The sequence below is a fragment of the Oncorhynchus keta genome, chromosome 28, assembly GCF_023373465.1.
Source record: "Oncorhynchus keta strain PuntledgeMale-10-30-2019 chromosome 28, Oket_V2, whole genome shotgun sequence".
Taxonomy (NCBI): Eukaryota; Metazoa; Chordata; class Actinopteri; order Salmoniformes; family Salmonidae; genus Oncorhynchus; species Oncorhynchus keta.
In genome coordinates, this window is record NC_068448.1 from 18161574 (window position 1) to 18184533 (window position 22960).

The 22960-nt window shown below is 40.6% G+C and overlaps 2 protein-coding genes across 7 annotated transcripts in view; one reads left to right on the forward strand and one right to left on the reverse strand.

Moving 5' to 3' along the window:
- Window positions 1-1723: 1723 nt before the first annotated feature.
- On the reverse strand, window positions 1724-15180 carry ddx19a (DEAD-box helicase 19a). Of its 4 annotated transcripts, none has more exons than XM_035740149.2 (12): window positions 14910-15180; window positions 14503-14569; window positions 14356-14400; window positions 14124-14259; window positions 13335-13427; window positions 12942-13068; window positions 12515-12629; window positions 12117-12294; window positions 4466-4703; window positions 4147-4309; window positions 3834-4025; window positions 1724-3727 (listed from the first exon to the last, which is right to left on the reverse strand). In XM_035740149.2, the coding sequence occupies exons 1-12, from the start codon at window positions 14964-14966 to the stop codon at window positions 3666-3668; spliced, it is 1473 nt and encodes a 490-aa protein (XP_035596042.1). In that variant the 5' UTR covers window positions 14967-15180; the 3' UTR covers window positions 1724-3665. The 4 variants fall into 4 exon arrangements, with proteins under 4 accessions (XP_035596042.1, XP_035596044.1, XP_035596040.1 ...); XM_035740151.2 differs by having other exon boundaries at window positions 12942-13044; window positions 14910-15178; XM_035740147.2 differs by having other exon boundaries at window positions 1724-4025.
- A 764-nt stretch (window positions 15181-15944) lies between these two features.
- The window catches only part of vwa5b1 (von Willebrand factor A domain containing 5B1), a 59064-nt gene continuing 52048 nt past the window's right edge, over window positions 15945-22960 (forward strand). Inside the window, exons 1-4 of one of the 3 annotated variants that reach the window (XM_052485066.1) lie at window positions 15945-16327; window positions 21889-22036; window positions 22283-22444; window positions 22704-22926. In XM_052485066.1, the coding sequence (XP_052341026.1) occupies window positions 21898-22036; window positions 22283-22444; window positions 22704-22926 (524 nt within the window). In that variant the 5' untranslated portion in view covers window positions 15945-16327; window positions 21889-21897. The remainder of the gene's footprint in view (window positions 16328-21888; window positions 22037-22282; window positions 22445-22703; window positions 22927-22960) is intronic. The other 2 variants (XM_052485068.1, XM_052485065.1) reach the window with 2 other exon arrangements.

Sequence of the window (22960 nt, forward strand, 5' to 3'; positions counted from 1 at the left end):
CAAAAGTTTGGACACCTACTCATTCCAGGCTTTTTCACTATTTTCTACATTGTAGAATAATAGTGAAGACATCAAAACTATGAAATAACGTAGTAACCAAAGAAGTGTTAAATCAAAATATATTTTATATTTGAGTCTTCAAAGTAGCCACTGTTTGCTTTGATGACAGCTTTGCACACTCTTGGCATTCTCTCAACCAACTACATGAGGCAGCGTTTCAATTAACAGGTGTGCCTTGTTAAAAGTTAATTTGTGGAATTCTTTCCATCTTAATGCTTTTGAGCCAATCAGTTGTGCTGTTACAAGGAAGGGGTCGTACACAGAAGATAGCCCTATTTGGTAAAAGGCCAAGTCCATATTATGGCAAGAACAGCTCATAAAACAAAGAGAAATGACAGTCCATCATTACTTAACATGAAGGTCAGTCAGTCAATCTGGAACATTTCTTCAAGTGCAGTTGCAAAAAACATCAAGCACTATGATGAAACTGGCTCTCATGAGGACCGCCACAGGAAAGGACCCAGAATTACCTCTGCTGCAGAGGATAAGTTCAATAGAGTTACCAGCTTCTAACAGCCCAAATAAATGCTTCACACAGTTTAAGTAACACACACATCTCAACATCAACTGTTCAGAGGAGACTGCGTGAATCAGGCCATGGTCCAATTTGGGTGGTCCTTCTGTAGCTCAGTTGGTAGAGCATGGCGCTTGTAACGCCAGGGTAGTGGGTTCGATCCCCGGGACCACCCATACGTAGAATGTATGCACACATGACTGTAAGTCGCTTTGGATAAAAGCGTCTGCTAAATGGCATATATTATTATTATTATAATTTCTGCAAAGAAACCACTACTAAAAGGAAACCAATAATAAGAGACTTGCTTGGGCCAAGAAACACGAGCACTGGACATTAGACCGGTGGAGTCCAATCTGAGATTTTTGGTTCCAACCACCGACTTTGTGAGACGCAGAGTAATGAACGGATGCATGTGTGGTTCCCACCGTGAAGCATGGAGGTGGTGTGATGGTGTGGGGTGCTTTGCTGGTGACATGGTCAGTGATTTAGTTATTTAGAATTCAAGGCACACTTAACCAGCATGGCTACCACAGCATTCTGCAGCAATACACCATCCCATCTGGTTTGCACTGAGTGGGACTATAATTTGTCTTTCAACAGGACAATGACCCAAAACACACCTCCAGGCTGTGTAAGGGCTATTTGACCAAGGAGAGTGATGGAGTGCTGCATCAGATGACCTGGCCCCCACAATCACCTGACTTCAACCCAATTGAGATGGTTTGGGATGAGTTGGACCGTAGAGTGAAGGAAAAGCAGCCAACAAGTGCTCAGCATGTGGGAATTCCTTCAAGACGGTTGGAAAATAATTCCAGGTGAAGCTGGTTGAGTGTGTGCAAAGCTGTCATCAAGGCAAAGGAAGAATATAAAATGTATTTTGTTTGACTCTTTTTTGGTTACTACATGATTCCATGTGTTATTTAAGTTAAAAAACCTTGAATGAGCAGGTGTCTCAACTTTTGATTTAATACTTATTGTATTTTTCTTTTTTATTATTACTAAAATAGTGCTCGTTTCCATTGTTCAATGGCAATTTGTAAAGAACCTTTGGCTCGATCGGGTCTGGCAAGGTATGTTTTGTATTTTCAATCAACCATGTATATTACAAGGGGAAACAAACCTCAATAATTACCGGACAGACAGACATTAGGTAGGGTAATCTTTATTACAACAAAACCAAAAAGTGCAGACAAGTATAAGAGAATAGATTCAGCAGAGGATATGTATGGCTTCCATAGCCAAGGTAAACACTCTAAACACTTAACAAGTTTAGTTCAAGCACAGTCCAAATATAAATAACATTCACTAAGGTACAAAAAACATTATTAAATGGTGTTTTGCTCAATAAAGATTCTCTAAATAAATATATTCCTAACCATTTAGGTACATTCCATACAATCTTATTTTACTTGGTAAAAGTGCCCAATTTTTGTCAGTTGACAGAATAAGCATACCAATAGTTTAAGGAAAATATTAACCAATCAATTCTGACTCAAACCTTCATGTTAGTTTCAAACTAATTGAATGTGACTGGAAACAAGTTTTGTTCACCGAAACAAACTCCCATCCGAGATTTGCAGAGCCCTATTGGGAAAACTTAAAATACACCAATTTGTAAGTCGCTCTGGCTAAGAGCGTCTGCTCAATGACTTAAATGTAAATGTGCAACCGCTCTAATACTCACAGTAATATTACAATGGAATCTTAGGATTACCGTGAAACACCCGTGCATCCAAACTATGAAGAATGTATTTAGTGTTGCAATACTGAAATGCTGTAAATCTCTCAAGGATTGTTAGTCTAGACTAGATTGATCATGAGTTCCTTCTCATTAATAAGGAAGGGACATTTCTCCAGTTTAGTTAGTATAGTACTTCTCATTTGCTCAACTTCAAATCACATTACCTTTCCACTCTTATGATTCTATAAAATAAGGGGTTTTAAGACAAATCAGCACAGCAAACTTCTCCCATTAGTCTAACTTTTGCAAAGTGTTCTCCGTTTTATTCAATATATTGAATAATGCTGCAAACAACCATATGGCCAATGCATACACCTATGCATTCCTCTGAGGAGAGCACCCGATCAAGAGGGTAAAATATTAGTTTAGTGTAACCACTCGATAAAAAGTATAGCAAATGAAAACCAACTGTAATCCTAATAGTTTCAAATAGCAGAATCTATGCAATATAAATGTTTTGCATATTATTAAGGCATGGCTAACATACTGTCATTTCATGTAAACATTCAAATAAATCCTTAAAGTGACTTAAGTCCAAAAGCATAAATGTGACTCATTTCAAGAAACTAGGCATATGTCACGGGTCACCACTTCACAGGAGAGCCATTTGAATGTAAACTATTGTTTTTGTTATTATTATCAAAATGCCTTCTGGAACATGTGAACTTTCATGTGCCTTGATAAAACTTGTATGCCATCTGTGTATACAAATAATATTGTTAAATTACGAGCCTAGTTGGTTTAGCCACAGGAAAAGACAGCCAATCACGTCTAGCGGGAAGGTTCCTGAGATAACGGATGGGCTGGACATGCAAAGAGATGAGTTCATATTGGTCTGCCAGCTTTTTTTGATAGTTATCTCATAGTAGAACTGCATTGGGTTGCTTTCCACTTTCTGGAGGGTCGAGTTTTGAAATCAGTAGAATTAGAGTATGATCGCTAAGGAGATGAAGAAAATTCTGGCGTATGATTGCAAATATGAAGATGGGAGTATAAACGAGAATACACAGAAGGCTGTTGTGTAAAACACCTGTCTCCGGATTACATCTTAAAACTAAGGCAACCATGGCATCCGTGACAGAGAGGGAGAAGTGTCCATCCATGTATATGGGTAAGAGAGTCTAGCTAGTTATATTTTCAGATATAATTATTTCTCATTTTGTCAGAAAGTTGTTTTCATTTCAAGTTAAAGTTTACTGTTAACTAGCTAGCGAACATTAGCTGGCTGGCTCGCTAGCTAACCCTAAGTGTATAATCTGTGTAGTATATTATTAATGTGAGGCAACAGTCCCACCTGCAGAAATATTAGATGCATTCAATTATGATTTATAAAGGATAGCATCCTCTTCAGTTGCTGATTTTCTCGATTTCATCCAGATCGTCAGTGTCAAGTTTGTTTATCTTCTTATCTGTGTGGAAAAAACGAGACGAAAGGTTAGGTTACTAATGAGAACACTATTATATAGATCAATATGTACAATGTTGTAATTAATTGGTATAGAGACAGAAATGTACTGAAATGCTCCTCGATTTGGTTGAGAATGTTCATGCTGTGTTTGCTGTCAATCATATTGACGGCAAGCCCCCTCTTGCCGAAACGTCCTGTTCGGCCAATCCGGTGAAGGTATGTCTCGTTGTCAGCGTTTCCGTCTTTGTCTATGGGCAGGTCAAAGTTGATCACCACGGAAACTTGCTCAATATCAATGCCTATTGAAAAAGAAAAGCATGTTATTATCTAAAATGTTCAATGTCAAAGCGAAACACAATCATCATCCTACATAAATACAATTGGTTACATTTATCATGCTTTAATTTTCTTGATATTCACCTCTGGAGCATACGTTGGTGGTCACTAGGACTTTCTCTTTGCCCTCCCTGAAGCGTTCAATGATGGCCGCTCTCTGCTCAACAGTCATCTCCCCACTCAGCAGTGCCACCACATGGCCCTCTTTGGTCAGCTCAGCAGACAGCCAGCCAGCTGTCCTTCGGGTCTACAAAGGCAAAGACCATTGATTATTTCTGTTACTTTATGTACCATACAAACACCTTTATTTCTTTACTATATTAGGCTAGTTTATGTACCATATCAACCCAAATCCCCCAGAAATGTAATTCCTATGATACGTTGAGAAGGAGGACAGACTCACGTGACAGAAGATCATAGCCTGGGCGATGGTGATGGCTCCGTAGATATTACAGAGGGCTGTGAACTTCTCGTCCTTATCATTGCAGAGCACGTAATACTGCTTGATGGTGTCCAGAGTCTCCTCTTCACGTTTCAACTTGATGATGTTGGGGTCTGGCACAACTCTCTCGGCAAACTTCCAGACTGAGTCCTCAAACGTGGCTGAAAACAGCAGCATCTGACATTCATTTGGCAACATTCTGCGTGGGGTGGGGGAGGGAAAAGTCAGAGTTTCTCCAGGTGGATAATGAATGAATGCTTAGTATTAGCCGTCATCATTTAGTTAGCTAAAAACACAGTTTATTTGCATCAGAAAAATACATCACAACAGGAAAAGTCCTCAAGATAACCAGCTGAAGAAGCTAAGGTAACTAATCACCATCAGTGGTCATTAATGAGATGCACCAGTACTTTTTTTATACTTTGTTTTTATTGTAGGAACACAAAGTACGTACAAATAAAGAACAAAAAAGATCTGGCAGTTAGTGCACCTTCATCATATTAGTTACATTGACATTCATTGACCTTTTTCAAGTACAAAACCCATTTTTCCCAGTATTCCTGACCTCTCTCCTCTTGTGTTCTTAAAGCAAAGGTCATACGGCTCCATACGGTGTATTTCTTTTACAATGTCTATCCATTGTGTCACTGTGGGAGGGTCTTTTTGTAGCCATTTCCTAGTGACAGCCTTTTTACTGGCTGCCAGTAGGACCTTCAAGGGGTACTTTTCTCTATTTAAGTTATCAGGTATTTCACCCAAGTACAAAGAAATTAATGTTTGTTCTATGTCAAATCCCATTATTTTTCCAATGTTAGATCCAGTAAGTTTTGATTGCGGGGCAAGTCCAAAAGACATGAGATTGATCCACCCTCAATAAACCACATTCTCTCCAACAAGGATGTAGGGAGCCAGTCTGTTTTGATTTCAGTTTAGGTGTTATGAAGAAACATAACATTCTTCCAACAGAATTCTCTCCATGACCTTGAGTTTCTAATATGTTCAACCATGTTTCATCAGTTCAATGTTAAGTTCCTCCTCCCATTTCTTTTTAATATAGTTTGTAGAATGTTTCTTTGAGGATTGAATGCCCAAGTAGAGATTTGAAATAGTTATTTTGTTACCCCAAGTTGTATGCGTTAGTGAATACTTTTGAGGTGCTCGAGGGTCAGTCACTTTTATCTCCCTTAAGAAATAGTGTTGAACTTGTAGGTATCTGTAAACATGTTTGTTTTTTGCTTGTTTATCCAAGCCATGTTTTTTACTCAGGTCCTGGAAGTTATCTAGGTCCCCATTCCTTATAATTGTACTGAATGATGTGATGCCTTTCTGTGTCCATTGTTTAAATCTGCTGTCCTGAGTTGCAGGGATGAGCCTGGGTTCGTATGCGGGCCAACTCAGCAGTTTGATCTCTCTGTCTAAATTATTTTGCTTAACTACCCTAAACCATGTCTTCAGAGAGAAATTAATCCACTGATTTTGTCTACTGTATATTTCTATTACCATGTCCTTATTTCCCAAAACTGACTGTATGGGTATCTCTGTCAAAGTAGTCTCAATGTCTTTCCATTTGGATTCGTACTCTGGATTGCACCAACACACTAGAGGTCTCAATTAGGCTGACACATAATAATATTTTAGGTTTGGCAAGGCCACACCCCCACAGTTGTTTGATAATTGTAATGTTGTATATCTAATTGTTGGTCTCTTACTGTTCCAGATAAACCTGTTGTTATCTGTTTATTCCATTCACTAAACTGTTTAGGTGAGATTTCTATGATTGGAACAAATACAGTAACCTCGGCAGGATGTTCATTTTGATTGTTTCAATTCTACTACTAACATCTAAGGGAAGTGAATTCCACCTGTCTAGGTCACCATTTATTTTCTTGTTGATGTGATCGTAATTCATGCAATAAAGTTTGGGTGTATCTTTTGGTAGATATATTTCAAGATATTTAATGGATGAAGAGGTCCAGTGTAAGTTATACTTACTCTTCAGCTCTTTCTGAGGGCTATAATTATATACTTATATAATTATATACGTTAAGCACATACCCTGAATATGTTCCAAATCGTCTGCTAAATGACTTAAATGTAAATGTAAAACATCCATCAATCTAGGTACACTTGAGCCTGGGTCTTTAAGGAATAACAGAACATCATCAGCATATCTTATGTTCACTGTCTCTTGTTATTCCCTCAAGTTGGGTCCTGTCTTATTGCCTGTGCTAATGGTTTGAGGTACAAGGAGAAGAGCGTGGGTGAAAGATTATAGCCTGGTCTTGCCCCTCGCCCTAATTTTATCGTTTGTGACAAATTTCCATTTATCTTTATTCTAGCGATGGGACATGAATACAGTGTTTTGATGCACTGTATCACTTTGTTGAAACCAAATCTTTCCTTGGAATAGATAATCCCATCCTACTGAATCAAGTGCTTTTTCTGCATTTAGACTGATTAATGTGGTCCATGACATGTAGTGTTCTCCTTATATTGTCCTCGGTCTGCCTATTTTGTATGAAACCAGTTTGATCTCCGTCAATCAATTCTGGGATTATGTTCTCCATTCTTTTTTTTCTTTTTACCCCTTTTTCGTGGTATCCAATTGTTGTAGTAGCTACTATCTTGTCTCATCGCTACAACTCCCGTACGGGCTCGGGAGAGACAAAGGTTGAAAGTCATGCGTCCTCTGATACACAACCCAACCAAGCCGCACTGCTTCTTAACACAGTGCGCATCCAACCCGGAAGCCAGCCGCACCAATGCGCCGGAGGAAACACCATGCACCTGGCCACCTTGGCTAGCGTACACTGCGCCCAACCCGCCACAGGAGTCGCTGGTGCGCGATGAGACAAGGACACCCCAACCGACCAACCTCCCGGTCGCGGCCGGTTACGACAGAGCCTGGGCGCGAACCCAGGGACTCTGATGGCACAGCTGGCGCTGCAGTACAGCGCCCTTAACCACTGCGCCACCCGGGGGGCCATGTTCTCCATTCTTTTAGCTATTATTGATGCTTATAGTTTATAATCAGTGTTAAGAATTGCTCGTACAGATGTGTAATATGATTCAAATGCATTCTGTATTTCATCTAATTTGCATGTGATCATCTTTGTTTTGGGGTCTTTTATTTTGAAAATGGTATTCTGTGCTTGTTTCCTGAGTCTCCAGGCTAGTAATTTGGTTGCCTTTGAGCCTGCTTCACAATATTGTTGTTTCAGGAACCTGAGCTTTTTCTTTACTTCTTCTCTATAAATCTGGTCAATTTCCTGTTTTACCTTTTGATTCTCTCGTAATATAAGAGAGTCTTGTATTGACTATGAGATCGTTCTAAGTTTCTTAGGGTTTCCTGTAATTTCAGCAGTTTCTGTGCTTTAATCTTTTTCTTGAGAGATGATCGATCTTTCCTCTAATAACCGCCTTAGCTGCATCCCACAATATAGCAGGAGATACTTCCCCGTTATCATTATTCTCCAAATAATGTTAAATTCTGTCTTTATTGATTCCTTGAATGCTGGATCATTCAGCATGCTTCTATTAAGTCTCCATATAGTATTTCTTAGTTTGCTATCAAGATGTAGAGTTAGGTAAACTCCATTATGATATGATAAGTCGCTCTGCCTGATCCAACAATCCTTAAGCCTGTGTCTATCTGCATTGTACATGAAAAAGTAGTCTAACCTGGAGTATTCAGTGTGGCAGGCTGAGTAAAAAGTATATTCCTTATCGATATTGTGGGTGTCACGCAATACATCGAGCAGTCCTAGATCCAGCAATATCCTATTGATCTTTTTAGCAACTAGACTAATTTTCCTATTTTGATTTGTGCTGTCCAATTGAGTTTAAAATAGTGTTAAAATCCCCTCCACATATAAGAGTGCCAGAGGTTTCTGTGGCAATTAAATCAAACACCTTCCTGTAGAAGACCATGTCACTCCCTGGGGGTGCGTATACATTATTTAATATAACTTCCTTGTTATCCAGTTTACATTTAAGTATAAATCTACCCTCGTCTTTTATTTCTGACAAACTCAAAATTAACTGCATTTGGGATCAAGATTGCAACTCCCTTTCTACCCATTTTGTAAAAAGAAAAAAAAGTATTGCTATATCCCATTTTCTTGAGTTTCTCGTGTTCAGATGTGGAATAGTCAGAATAGTATGTCAACTCCCTCCCATTTCATCTTTGCTATTACCTTACTTCTCTTGATGGCACTCCCCAGTCCATTTACATTGAGACTTGTGACCTTAAATTCTCAATGATGCATCGATATAAATAAATAAAAAAACTGCACCATATCTGCCAGCTTATCATGAGCCTAAAAATGAACGAAAAATCAACAATAATAATAAAGTAAACCAAAGTGGGAAAATAATTTGGTATTTGGACTCCCATGTCAGAGGACTGTCTCTTGCCTCTGGGGTTTGAGGGGATGAACCTGTCCGCAAGAGGGACCCCTCGCTCAGATTTGAAAATGCGTGACTTAGTCACAAGCAAGACCTGTTGGAACCGAAAATAATAAGGGCGCCTATTCCGTCGCTTATACACATTGGTTAATTACAAGTGAAAACTATATCGGTCATGCTTGCAAATCATGAATCCTCCCCTTGATATGCCCTTCTGTCGCCCCGTTGTCAATGTCATTAATCCTGAGCTAATATATATGTTGTTAACGTGACGCTACTTAGTGTGTTCATAAAGAACACATACTTTTGGATACTCACCCTTGTTCAGCATTGGGGGAAAATAGGGGAGATATTTTACCTATTGCAATGTCAACCGTAACAACCCAACGTCTTTAAAGCTCACGGTAACTATTAATTCCGTTAAATCCGATTCAGTGTCTTCCATCTTCCCGTTGGAAATGCCCGAGTCTCTCTCGGATGTGAACGTCCTCTCGCTGAGGTGGTTTCCCTCTTTGTCCATGACTCTGCTTGTCGACAATGATCCATGGGAGAGCCTGCTGGAGTCTTTCCGCCGGTGATGTGGCCTTTCTCCTGGCGGTATACTCCACTGGGATGCCCCTCGTCTTCAGATCCTCAGCCGCCTCCTCTGCATGCTCGTATGTAACCAGGCCATTTTCCAAAAATACCCACATTTTTGCCAGGAATGGTGTTTGGAAGCGAATACCCTTCTCTTTAAGTGCTTTCTTAATTGGGGTGTATTCTTTCCTTTTCAGTATCTCTCCCGCATAGTCATGATCAAAAGAACACTCGTTGGCCTTGGAAGTTAACAGGCTTTTTTAAGGTTGCATGTAAGACTTTCTATTTGACTGAGAATTTTAGGAACCATACTACTATGGATGTTGGTGGGGCACCACTGGGGTGTTTTGGGGCCAGAGCTCAGTGTGCTCTCTCAATTCCCAGGTCAGTGTCATCTTCAAGTATGTCTTTGAATAGACCCTCAACGAATTTCGGTGCCCTCTACTACGTTATAAAGTCTAATGTTGTTTCATCGCGAGAAACCTTAGAGTTCTGTCACTTTTGCCTGTAGTGCGTGTTGGCTTTTCAGTGACTTCAAGTATTTCCTTGACTGGAGTTCCATGTGTCCATTTCCCCAATGTGCTGTTCTCCATCCCCCATTCTTGTAAATATGCTGTGAAGTTCTTCTTTGTTTTCTTCAAGTTTCTGGTTAATGTCCTTCTTGAACTCATTGAGTTATTTTCTTACATCTTCTCGAAGTTCCTCTCGTAAGCCTGTGAGTGCCTCGCGCAATTCCTCCTTTATCACCTCACGAAATGAGGGTTCCTTTGCTGCTGCTATCTTATTTGCGCTAGCATTAGCCATCTCGGGTTCATCGACGATTATATCTTCTGCTGTCTTGTTACGTACGGGCTGTTGTAGCTCCGCAACCTTTTCCTATTTTCCCCCTTTCCATTTTGTTTAAGTTATTACAATGCTCAGAGTAAATACTTGAATTTAGGGGGGGAAATACCCAACTGATATGCAGTACGAAAAACTAGGCAACCATTTCCTAATTTGCGTCACCGGAAGCCGATGCTCCAGTACTTTTGTATACTTTTCAGATCGTAGTTCTGAAAGTAGTGCTCACAAGATAAAAGTGGACCCCGAAAATTGCTTACTAGGTCACACATGTGCAGATACAGTATGTGCACCACGTCATTGCACTCCCTCTCGTTCTACTGTGGGTGCATTTTCCTAGCTGTCACTCAAATGGCAAGGGGCTGAAGCTCTTTGGTTGAACTTTAATTGCTAGTGGGCTGACCGACATGGGGCAAAATGTTGGAAAAATGTGCAGTACAGCTTCCAGAAAAACAGTCGCTTTCAAACTAGGGATTTTGCAGCTAATTGAGTAAGACAATATTTCTGCTTATAGATTAAGTATGTATGAACTACACATTGACACATCCAGCCAAAGCAGGACATTTAAAAAATACGTGATCTGGAACTTTGGTGACAACTATGTCTTTAAGAGCCCTTTTACAGGTGTTTGTAAACAAAGATGTTAAGTCCCCTATATGGTGGACTTTGAGTGGTTCTGAACCGGTTTCCGACTGGTCTGCTCTCTGCTACCACTCTCATACAGATGACTTGAAGACTCAGGTTTCAGACCCTACATTTATAGGGAGTGACACGTCACATTCTCTGGCCTATCCAGGCAAAGGAACAATTTCCTGTGTCTGTGAAACTCACAGCTATGCTTGCAATAGCACATATGAAGTGGGAGACTAGCGGATACAATAGAACTTCTATCTCGCTGTGATATTCTCAGACGGATTGAGCTCTCAACATGAAAAAAACAAAACAAATCATGTCATAGAATTTAAACAAGACCACTTTCTATAAGTCACAGACAAACTGAAGTTGTAACGATTCTGCACAAATTTGAATGGCGTCTCTGCACCGCTCAGTGGACGTTTAGAATTCTCGTCAGTTATGTAAAATAGTGCCAATATTGTACTGTCACTAAGTATGACAATATTTATATGAGTTATAAGAAAGGTGAAATCTATAGTAAGTTGTTTACAAAGTACTTTATGTAGAAAGTATGATTTCAAGCCCTATTGCCCCACTTTTGTTGAATAGAAAAAATTGATTTTTCATATTTTCCTAATATTTGTACTATGTACTTGAGGTTGTGTCCTCAAAAGTGAGTACACCTCAACAATTTAACTATTTTTACCAGAAAGGTAAGTTCCCAAACGTTCTAAAACTATACAACATTACCAGTTATTGTTTATCTCATGAAAGAATATATTTGCATACGTCTATTTAGGCAGAAATACAAATGTTGCCCTATCATTCAAGAGGTTAATGTTTTATTTTATTAAACTAGGCAAGTCAGTTAAGAAGAAATTCTTATTTACAGTGATGGGCTACCCCGACCAAACCCTAACGCGCTGGGCCAATTGTGCGCTGCCCTATGGGACTCCCAATCACGGCCGGTTGTGATACAGCCTGGAATTAAACCAGGGTCTGTAGCGAAGCCTCTAGCACTGAGATGCAGTGCCTTAGACCACTGCGCCACTCGGGAGCAATACTTAATAGCAACACTCATGTAATTACTGGCCTGCAAGACGAGCTTGTCTTGTAGGACTTAGGTTATGCTAGATGAGAGTACTGTACATTTACAACTTATGAGAAAACTCACCGTTGGATCCGGATGCTCTGGTCCTGGTGACCTTGTGTGGCAATCATGACGTCAGCCTCGTCCAGGACGAAGACGCTGATCTTCTTGGGGTCGATGATTTTCAGTTTGGAGCACCAGTCTAGGACCGTGCCAGGTGTCCCGATGACAATTTGCTCCTGAAGCTTCGTCCCTCGGTCCACTGCTCAGCAACCAGAGACATATAGGACAGTTAATTATGATTCTCATTAGCATCTTTTACAGAACATCCATTTTATAATACAACTTATTGAAAGTTATGCTTCCGCCATGACATTTGTGTGAGAGCACCGGCATTGATTACAATTTCCCCAGTGAAATTATGCACCATAACATTACAAATTGTATTCAGAATAAAAAAGCATGAATGTTTTGACACTTACATTTATTGCCACGAATGGCATATGCCAATTTGACCTCAGGATAGAATTTCCCCATCTGTTCAATGACTTTACCAGTCTGCAAAGCTAGTTCGTACGTTGGGGCAATGCAAAGACACTGAGGGGGCAAAATAAGGAGTTTTAGTAATATGAGGCTTTTATCTATAAAATCAACCAACTAAAAAAGCAACACACTGTGATGGAAGTATTCTATACCAAGGCACTTTCATTTTACCTGCTACCCTGATCTGCAGTCGCTCTTCATAAAACAAACAAACCCATAAAAACTATTTCTGAACTTGCTGATTACCTGACCTCTGAGTACCTGTATCAGAGGTCTAGCTTCTTAAAGCTAAGTTCAAGACCATAGCCTGAGTAGTGCTAATGGCTCCAGTATATATCAGTACTGAAGGTGGAGATGTCAACTCACCTGAGTCCATTTGTTCGCTGGGTCAACATGGCTGAGCATGGCCAGCACAAAGGCAGCTGTTTTACCTGTGCCGGACTGTGATTGGGCAATCAGGTTCTGAGGTCTGGAACCAGAGGGATAATACACGCTGAAGAGAGAACAATGGGGGACTAAAAGGTAGATCATGTAGATTCCATTAATTTCACATCAAAATCCAATCAAACAACTATATTACTGTATACATAAACATGATAATGGTTAATAACTAGTTTGACTACATCTGACTGAAGGTTAAAATGAAATGTTTAATATCAGAACACACAACCCATTCAAATATGCAAAATATCAAGGCTATTTCCTCTATTATTGAGCTTAATCACAAGGAGCATTGAGCTAAATGAAATGGGTACTCACGGCTCTGCCAGCATCATGGGCAGGGCATTCTCCTGGATCTTAGAGGGTCTGTTGAAACCCATGTCATACACTCCTCTTAGCAGCTCATCTTTCCTGAGATGGAAGAATGTTTAAAACACCACATTTATTTAGTTTTATTTCACCTTTATTTAAATTTAACCAAGTAGGCAAGTTGAGAACAAGTTCTCATTTACAATTGCGACCTGACCAAGATAAAGCAAAGCAGTTCGACACATACAACGACACAGAGTTACACATGGAGTAAAACAAACATACAGTCAATAATACAGTAGAAACAAGTCTATATACGATGTGAGCAAATGAGGTGAGATAAGGGAGGTAAAGGCAAAAAAAGGCCATGGTGGCAAAGTAAATACAATATAGCAAGTAAAACACTGGAATGGTAGATTTGCAGTGGAAGAAATGTGCAAAGTAGAAATAAAAAAATGGGGTGCAAAGGAACAAAATAAATAAATAAATACAGTAGTGGAAGAGGTAGTTGTTTGGGCTAAATTATAGGTGTGCTTATGTACAGGTGCAGTAATCTGTGAGCTGCTCTGACAGCTGGTGCTTAAAGCTAGTGAAGGAGATAAGTGTTTCCAGTGTTTCCACATATAAAAAATGCCAACCAAACATGTTGAACACCACACACAATACTGGAAAAAAGTAATGTTGTAGATCCTAACTCAGGTTAAAATACACGTTATAGAGTAGGTTTCATGTGAGGTAGGCCTATACACATTTGTAAATTAGTAAGCAATGGTGAATTTGAACACTGAGATGACATACAGTCTCAGCTCTTCAAATGTCTTGACCGAGTAAAGAGGAGATTTTGGATCCCTCTGAAGAACCTCTACTTGATTGGTAGTGTTCACAAGGCTGGTGTGGATCATCTTATTCAACAACGACTGGGCCGCTTTGTCCTCTACAAGGCAAGAATGACAGGTGAATGGCCTGTTGTAGTAACTGAATGGAGACATGATGATGGGGAGATTAAAATAAACCCTGGGAAATCACACACCTTTTTCTTCCACTTTGGTGCCATTCTCCACTTGTTTTGTGGTACCTGAAGGAACAACAAAAACTCATCACCCCATTTTATCACAAAGGTCATAAACAATAATACATGATATCACTGGCAAAGTTTTATTGACACCAGTGATTTTACCTTTTGCCTTTCTAGGTGCAGCATCACCTCCACCTCGAGGTGGAGATCTTATCACCAAGGAGCCGAACTTGTAAGAGAAAGAAACATGTTGTTAGTACGCAAATATCTAAGTTTCCCCTCATCAAATATTGGCAAGCACGTGTCTGCACTGAAGCTCAAATTATGCCAACAACTTCAAAGGCATAACAAACATCGCTACAGTCATTCAGAAGGTGTGTCAGTTAACAGTGGCACACCATCAGCACATGGTTAGCTAGCTAACCTCTGACAGTTCAGCCACAAATTGCCTCAGCTACAGTTGGCTGCGCTAGCAAGCTTGCTAGGTAGCAGCATAAAGTCTGATGCTTTTCGTCATGCATGGTTGGGAATTCAGCTAGCTAATGAGCTAGCGAAATATTTAAACTTACAGAGTCAGTCGTAGATTCCTGTTTATCGACAGCCAGAGCCCAGGAGTCAGTAGCCATTGTTCACGTTTAATGTATATTATTTTACACAAATGTTCAGCTCCACAGCAAACTATGAAATTGAGCTGTGCGTCGAAAGTGATGCTGCTGCCTGCTAAGCAAAAGAAGCTGCCGCTGTTGCGCACCTAGGCTGCACTCTTTCTAATGGCAAATCGGAAGTGGTATTCTGAGTTCCCATCAACTTTGTTTACGCCATTAGTTTGTGTAGGCCTACGTTGAAAATGTACAGGCTCTATTAGAATAATACAATCTGTTATCAGATACAGGTTTGGCTATTGTTTTGTTTATTAATCGTCCACTTATTACAGCTATAAAGGATGTGTAATTTCTAGCTAATTTGGCCTTTTCTTTTTGATTTGTCATCTGGTCCCAGAAAATCTGAGTAAGAGAAGAGATGGCGGTCCCGATGAGTGACCCAGCCAGGTAGAGAGAGACCTGTCAGTCCACATGAAGAGAGAGGGGGAGATGAGGCTGGGGGAGGGGATTGTTTCATTGTGGAGCGGATGCAGCTTCAGCCAATAACCCCCACCCACATCACCCCTCCCCCACAAAGATATTTTAACATGCCATTAGAGGTCTACATCGTTTGTCATGGTTACGTCCTCAGTAAAAACACACAAAAAAAAACAGATCAGATTTACTGGTCACAACCCAGACAGACAAAATCATATCACCCACATTATAATCTAAACATTATAGGCTTTGCAATAAAGCAGAGACAGAGCACTGGACTGGATGGAGGCGAGACGAGTTTTATGTTCCCCCTCCCATTATTTCTTGTTCTCCACGCCTGGCGTTTCATTTCATTTAGTCTGATCCCCCAGCTATCAAAAACGATGCATGAATGGGGTCTCTCGTCATCGATTGCAGGGAAGAAGGAGAGTGGGTGGTGCTGATGCTATGAATGCAGAGGGGAGGGGTAGTATGGGAAGGGAGGGCGGAATGCTAATCTGTTGCACAGGTTTCTCGCTCTGTGGCTGGGCTGGTATCTCTGTCTGTCTCTCTCTCTCTCCCTTTCTCTCCCCGTCAGTGAAAACCTAACTCCAGCCACAGGGAGGGGGGAGAGTCTTAGCTGATATACTTTGTATAACCACATGTTGCTGTGCTGACTATATTGCTGACAAGGTTGCTGCCTAGTGTCCACTGTCCTTCTGTTTTTGTTTAGTTCCTCTGTGAAAAGCCAGAGACAATTAATGAATAGTTTCTCTACCCACCTCTGGTAGCTGGCATTTGCCACATACTCCAGAGGAAAGAAATAAGGGATGAAAAAGAAATAGAGGCGAAAAGGACATATTTCACGAAAAGTGGGTTTCCAAAAGACAGAAATCATCATCTCACCCCCAGTTTACACAAATTAAAAGGTAAGACTTCATTATTTCAGTAGTTGTTGCTGAATATTGTGCATGTATATTGTATATTGGCATTGATATGTTTGCAATTATATCAGCCAGCAATGAAATCCAGCAATACAAACCATTCTGTATTATCAACAGATGGTTATTTCTGACCTGTTTCCTTGGAAAGCTGCTGTTATTGTGGTGGTATCATGACTGTACTGTATGGATGGTGACTATGTGGATGATATTAGGCTATGTTTGGATGAGCCTTTCTGAAGAGCTCAAGACAATTCATACGACAAGGAGAGGGTCTCATGGGGTCTGTCACTTGGACACACTCATTATCACAGCCTGTCAGACTGAAAAAAGAAACTCCCATTAAGAGAGAAACACTAATAGATTACCTTTAGGATTTTGCCATTATTGAAATGGGCATAATATCAATCAACTTAATTGTGAACATTTTATGATTTTGCCCCAACATTTTTGTTCCTCTTCTAATTTTTGGATATATTATATTATTTTTTAAAGTGGATTTAGGTTATTAATCACAGTTATTAATTATAGGTTATTAATCAATGAGATTGAATAATCTGATTGCACAATGCATTTCTGTATTGTCACAGCTAAAACAGTTTACAGTCCAGTTATGCTGTTCAATGTTTTTAGAATAAGGGAAGAATAATGGCATTGTGATGTGAGAGATGTTGTGTTTTAGAGGAACAAGACACTGCATCTGCATCTCTGCTTGTTCCCATCTTGTGTCCCTTAGGACACGTGGTGGCACTGTTGACACTGATTGCAGAGCAGGTGTGCGCAGTGAGCACTGTGGGTGCATCTGTCTGGCATATTCCTTTTCACTAAATGACAACCCTGTGCCGGGCCAGCCAAAACCTCTTTTTGATGAATTAGTATGAGGAGGCGGCACACTTAAAATATATTTTTTAAATTAATTATGCATCTTGTAAATTGTGGATGCATTATGACAGCAGACAGTAATCTTGTCCAGGCAGGGAGTCAGGAAGACCAATGATCTTGAGATCCATCATGTAGATAATTCACAAAAATGCTATTTGGCTGAAGGAGCAGTTTGGAGTTTTTCACTCTAAGTATTGTACTGTATGTAGTCTTATAGCCACTAACATTGGCATATTAGTTTGGAGAGACACTGGTCAGTATCATCAGCAGGCAGGCAACGGCTCAGTCTCTATGGAAATTTGCTGTCGTCATAACACCACGCATAAAGGCTGTGTTAGAGGCTCAGGCTATGGCTCTCTGAACACAACAGAAACCCAGGACACCACAACATAATTTAAAAAACCTGGGTTGCAATATACAGTGCCTTCTGAAAGTATTCAGACCACTTGACTTTTCCCCCATTTTGTTAAGTTAAATCAAATCAAATTACAGCCTTATTCTACAATCGATTTAGTATCATATATATTTATATATATATATTTTTAATTTTACCCCTTTTTCTCCCCAATTTCGTGGTATCCAATTGTTTTTAGTAGCTACTATCTTATCTCATCGCTACAACTCCCGTACGGGCTCGGGAGAGACGAAGGTTGAAAGTCATGCGTCCTCCGATACACAACCCAACCAAGCCGCACTGCTTCTTAACACAGCGCCATCCAACCCGGAAGCCAGCGACCAATGTGTCGGAGGAAACACCGTGCACCTGGCAACCTTGGTTAGCGCGCACTGCGCCCGGCCCGCTGCTGGAGTCGCTGGTGCGCGATGAGACAAGGATTTCCCTACCGGCCAAACCCTCCATAACCCGGACGATGCTAGGCCAATTGTGCGTCGCCCCACGGACCTCCCGGTCGCGGCCGGTTATGACAGTACAGCGCCCTTAACCAAGGTCCCACAGTTGACAGTGCATGTCAGAGTAAAAACCAGGCCATGAGGTTGAAGGAATTTTCCGTAGAGCTCAGAGACAGGATTGTGTTCAGGCAAAGATCTGGGGAAGAATACCAAAACATTTCTGCAGCATTGAAGGTCCCCAAGAACACAGTGCTCGATCCTTCGTTTGGAACCACCAAGACTCTCCTTGAGCTGGCCATCCGGCCAAACTGAGCAATCGGGGGAGAAGGGCCTTGGTCAGGGAGGTGACCAAGGCCGGACGGAAGCCACTTCTCAGTAAAAACGGCACATGACAGCTCACTTGGAGTTTGCCAAAAGGCCCCTAAAGACTCTCAGACCATGACAACTCTTTGGCCTGAATGCGTAGCGTCACATCTGAAGGAAACCTGGCACCATCACTACGGTGAAACATGGTGGTGGCCACATCATGCTATGAGGATGTTTTTCAGCGGCAGGGACTGGGAGAGTAGTCAAGATCATGGCAAAGATGAACGGAGCAAAGTACAGAGAGATTCTTGTTGAAAGCCTGCTCCAGAGCGCTCAGGATCTCAGACTGGAGCGAAGGTTCACCTTCCTACAGGAGTAGCTTCGGGACAAGTCTCTGTCTTTGAGTGGTCCAGACTTGAACCCGATCGAACATCTCTGGAAGAGACCTGAAAATAGCTGTGCAGCAAAGCTCCACATCCAGCCGGATAGAGCTTAAGAGGATCTGCAGAAAGGAATGGGAGAAACTCCCCAAATATAGGTGTACCAAGCTTGTAGCGTCATACCCAATGAAGACTCAAGGCTGTAATCTCTGCCAAAGGTGCTTTAACAAAGTACTGAGTAAAGGGTCTGAATATTTATGTAAATGTGATATTTCAGGTTTTTTTTATATACATTTGCAAAAATGTCTGAAAACCTATTTTTGCTTTGTCATTATGGGTTATTCTGTGGAGATTGATGGGGGGGGAAACGATCTTACCAATTTTAGAACAAGGCTGTAATGTAACACAATGTGGAAAAAGTCAAGGGGTCTGAATACTTCCCGAATGCACTGTAGGATGACATTTGCATGAAAATACAGGTCGGCCATAAGCATTGGCCACTTCTCACAGCCCAATCTCATCTTGCACCCTCATTCATGCAATATTCTACCAGACCAGTCCACCTTGGTGTTGATCACCTGTTTGATGGATGAGTCATGCTTTTTCTATAGTGGGAATTTGAAATGTTGTGTCCTGAATATAACCTTGAAAAATGTATAGGTATTCACTTGCTGCCTTTGCCTTGCATGTTGTCGTGTCTTTACTATCATTAAATTGAATACTTAGTTTTTCTCAAAGATTCTCTGTAATTAGTATTACGTGATCAAAATTATTAATCATGTAACTGTAATTAATTCTCATAATTACAATTCCTAAAACATACATGTGTCTTATATCATTTTAAATCTATTTTAGATGTTAATCGCACCAAAGTGTCCGATTTCAAATAGGCTTTTCAGCGAAAGCACTACAAACGATTATGTTAGGTCTCCACCAAACCACAATAAGCACAGCCATTTTCCAGCAAAATATAGCATTCATAAAAAACAGAAATAAAGATAAAATTAATCACTAACCTTGAATTATCTTCATCAAATGACACTCATTGGACTTCATGTTACACAATACATGCATGTTTTGTTTGATAAAGTTCATATTTATATTTTAAAAAATCTGAGTTTACATTACCAGTTCCAAAAACATCAAGTGATTTTGCATAGCCACATCATTCAACAGAAAGACTCATCATAAATGTAGATGATAATATAGTTATACACATGGAATAATAGATATACCTCTCCTTAACCGCTGGGTCAGATTTTAAAAAAACTTTACGGAAAAAGAAACGCATGCAATAATCTGTGACGGAGCTCAATTTAAAAACACCACAGCCGCAAAGATGGCGTCAACATAAACAAGAAATTACATTATAAATATTCCCTTACCTTTGATGATCTACATCAGAAAGCATTCCATGAATCCCAAGTCCACAATAGATGTTTGTTTTGTTCGAAAATGTCCGTTATTTATGTCCAAATACCTTCTTTTGTTAGAGCGTTTGGTATACATATCCAAACGCTAATTCTGGTCAGCGTTATATCGGACAAAAACTAGAAAAAGTGATATTACCGGTCAAAGAAACATTTCAAACTAAGTACAGAATCAATCATTGGGATGTTTTTAACATATAGCTTCAATAAAGTTCCAACCGGAGTATTCCTTCTTGTCTTTGTGAGCCGTGGAACGCAAGTGGATACCAGGAGGAAAAAATGGGATCACAAAATGGCTGCATGATGGACAGCTGATATATTCTGCTCTCATTCACTCCCACAACAACATAGAAGCCTCATTATAATTGCTATTGATGGTTGACATCTAGGGGAACCCCTAGGCAGTGCAACATCATTCATATCTCAAGGGGATTTCATTGGGGACTTTGGTGAATACATACAAGCTCAGATTTCTGACCTATTTTGATTTGCCTGCCAATATAAGTTCTGTTATACTCACAGTCATCATTCAAACAGTTTTAGAAACTTCAGAGTGTTTTCTATCCAATACGAATAATAATATGCAAATAATAGCAACTATGACTGAGGAGCAGGCCGTTTGATATGGGCACCTTTTCATCCAAGCTACTCAATACTGCCCCTGCAGCCATAAAAAGTTGACCACGTGGTATGGTTAAAAGATTCAGCAATGGTCTGCAACCTTTGTACTCCCGTGATTGAGAGAAAGATGACCTACTTGAGAAGTTTTATTCGGAATTGCAGAAAAGGGGCTGTCCTAGGATGCCTGACCCTAACTGGGCTCAGGGGAGGTCCTCTGATTTAGTTCAACTCAAAAGGTAATTGGAGTTTCCTTCATTAAACAGTCCAAAATCACATTACACAATTTTACAAACAGTATCATACTCATTCATCTTATACAACAATTAGAAGTAAACCTCATATCTGAGGCTATTATATAAACAGCGTTATGGTAATGTGGCCACACCGTCTCCCATGAGCTTCCCCAAGTTGTAACAAACGGACCAGTTCGTAGCTGGATTCTTCGCCATCTTGTATACTTTCTCCGGAACATGAAATTTGTTCGGACCTCAAGTTCTGTGAGGTGGAAGACATTCCTATGTTCTCTATGAAAATTCACTCTGTCTCTTATACTGTGTGGCCACGAGGCAGGGTCTTCTCCTCAGGAATTTACGACCTCTCTCTGACCACAGCATCCTAGTTGAAGGAAGCAAGGGGGAGGCAGGGAGAGGGGTATGGGGCTTGCTGTACCCAAAGAGGGCAACGTCATGACAATGTTCAGTAGACCAGAGGCCCCCCAAAAATCTCTCTCTAATGTTTTTGTTTTCATTTTCACCAATCGCCTTTGTAGTCTAAGCATGCAAGGACTGAACTGATAGTTTGAATTCTCCTGTGGTTTTAGTGTCTGGGCCTGCTCTGCAGGGATGTAATGTTTTTGCTGATCAGAATTCTGGACAGCAAAAGACATGATTCTACTTCAAAGGCACTAAAAAGGCCCTTACTGTTGTCTTTGATGTTATTGCTGGACAACAATGCAAGGGTGAGGATATCAGAGCTAGACTTATACTGATGTTTGCTTGTCTGTTGAATTATTGTACAAGTTATTAAAAAAGATTCTGAACATGATGTTTTTTACCCTCTGTCTATGATTGGCAATGAAAAGAAACTCACCATGCCAGGCCTGATCAACAAGGGGAGTCAGAATGCTCTGCCTCTCAGTGTCTGCGAGATCACTTCCTGTGTCAGAGGTTACACCCTGGCCCTGACAGCATCCATGACCTACAATAACTTTGAGGACAATCCAATTGAGGGTGAGAACCTCATTTGTTGTTACAAATATAAAAGTTATCATGAACATTCTCTGGGGGCCTTATACAAGTGTGTTTAGAATTATGATTCTGAATTTCCTTCCCTTGTCTCTGAGGTAGTCTCCAGAGCTTCCACAGTGCTTCTCAATATCAATCATTACTTTTAGTTAGTTTGGTTAGTTAGTTTTACTTAATTGCCTGTTTTGGTTAATTGCCTGTTTTGGTTAATGTTAACTGTATTTGTTGTAGGAGTCTTCATTTACCCACTGGAAGAATGCTCTACCGTGGTGGGATTTGAAGCTATGATCTCCAACCAGATAATAACTGTGCAAATCAAAGACAAGTCCAAGATTGATGACTGTTACTTTGATTGCTGCACTACAACTAATGGTGCCCTTCAGAGTGGCAGTGGTAGGATGGGTCTCGTGTGAAGTGCTGTGGTCAGTGGTTGTGTAGTTTGGTCCCAGATCTGTTTGCACTGTCTTGCCAACTCCTATGGTCATTTGTGTGACAATGACAATAGGAGATGGAAAGACAGCACAAACAGAGACCAGGCTTGTGGTTTTGGGTCCAACTATCTTGATTCCTAGTCTAATCAATAAGGATACAATTTCTCTGAAAAATAGAAAACATTACCATTTATGTGAGTTGTTCTGCTATGGTATTCCAGGACATATTGTGCTGGATGAGGACTTGGAGAGGACAGTGTTGGTGGTGAACCTGGGGGTCATCCCCCCTCTGGAGACGGTCAACGTGTTGGTCAGCACCTCCTCTGAGCTGCACACCCTTCCCAACGGGGGTATCCGGGTCACCTCACCCACCGTGTGCACCCCCAGGGTCCAGAGAACCATCAACGAGGAGCAGGGACTCTCCCCAAACTTCCACAACAGAGCGTAAGAATACCGTGACAGAGTGTCATCATCATAA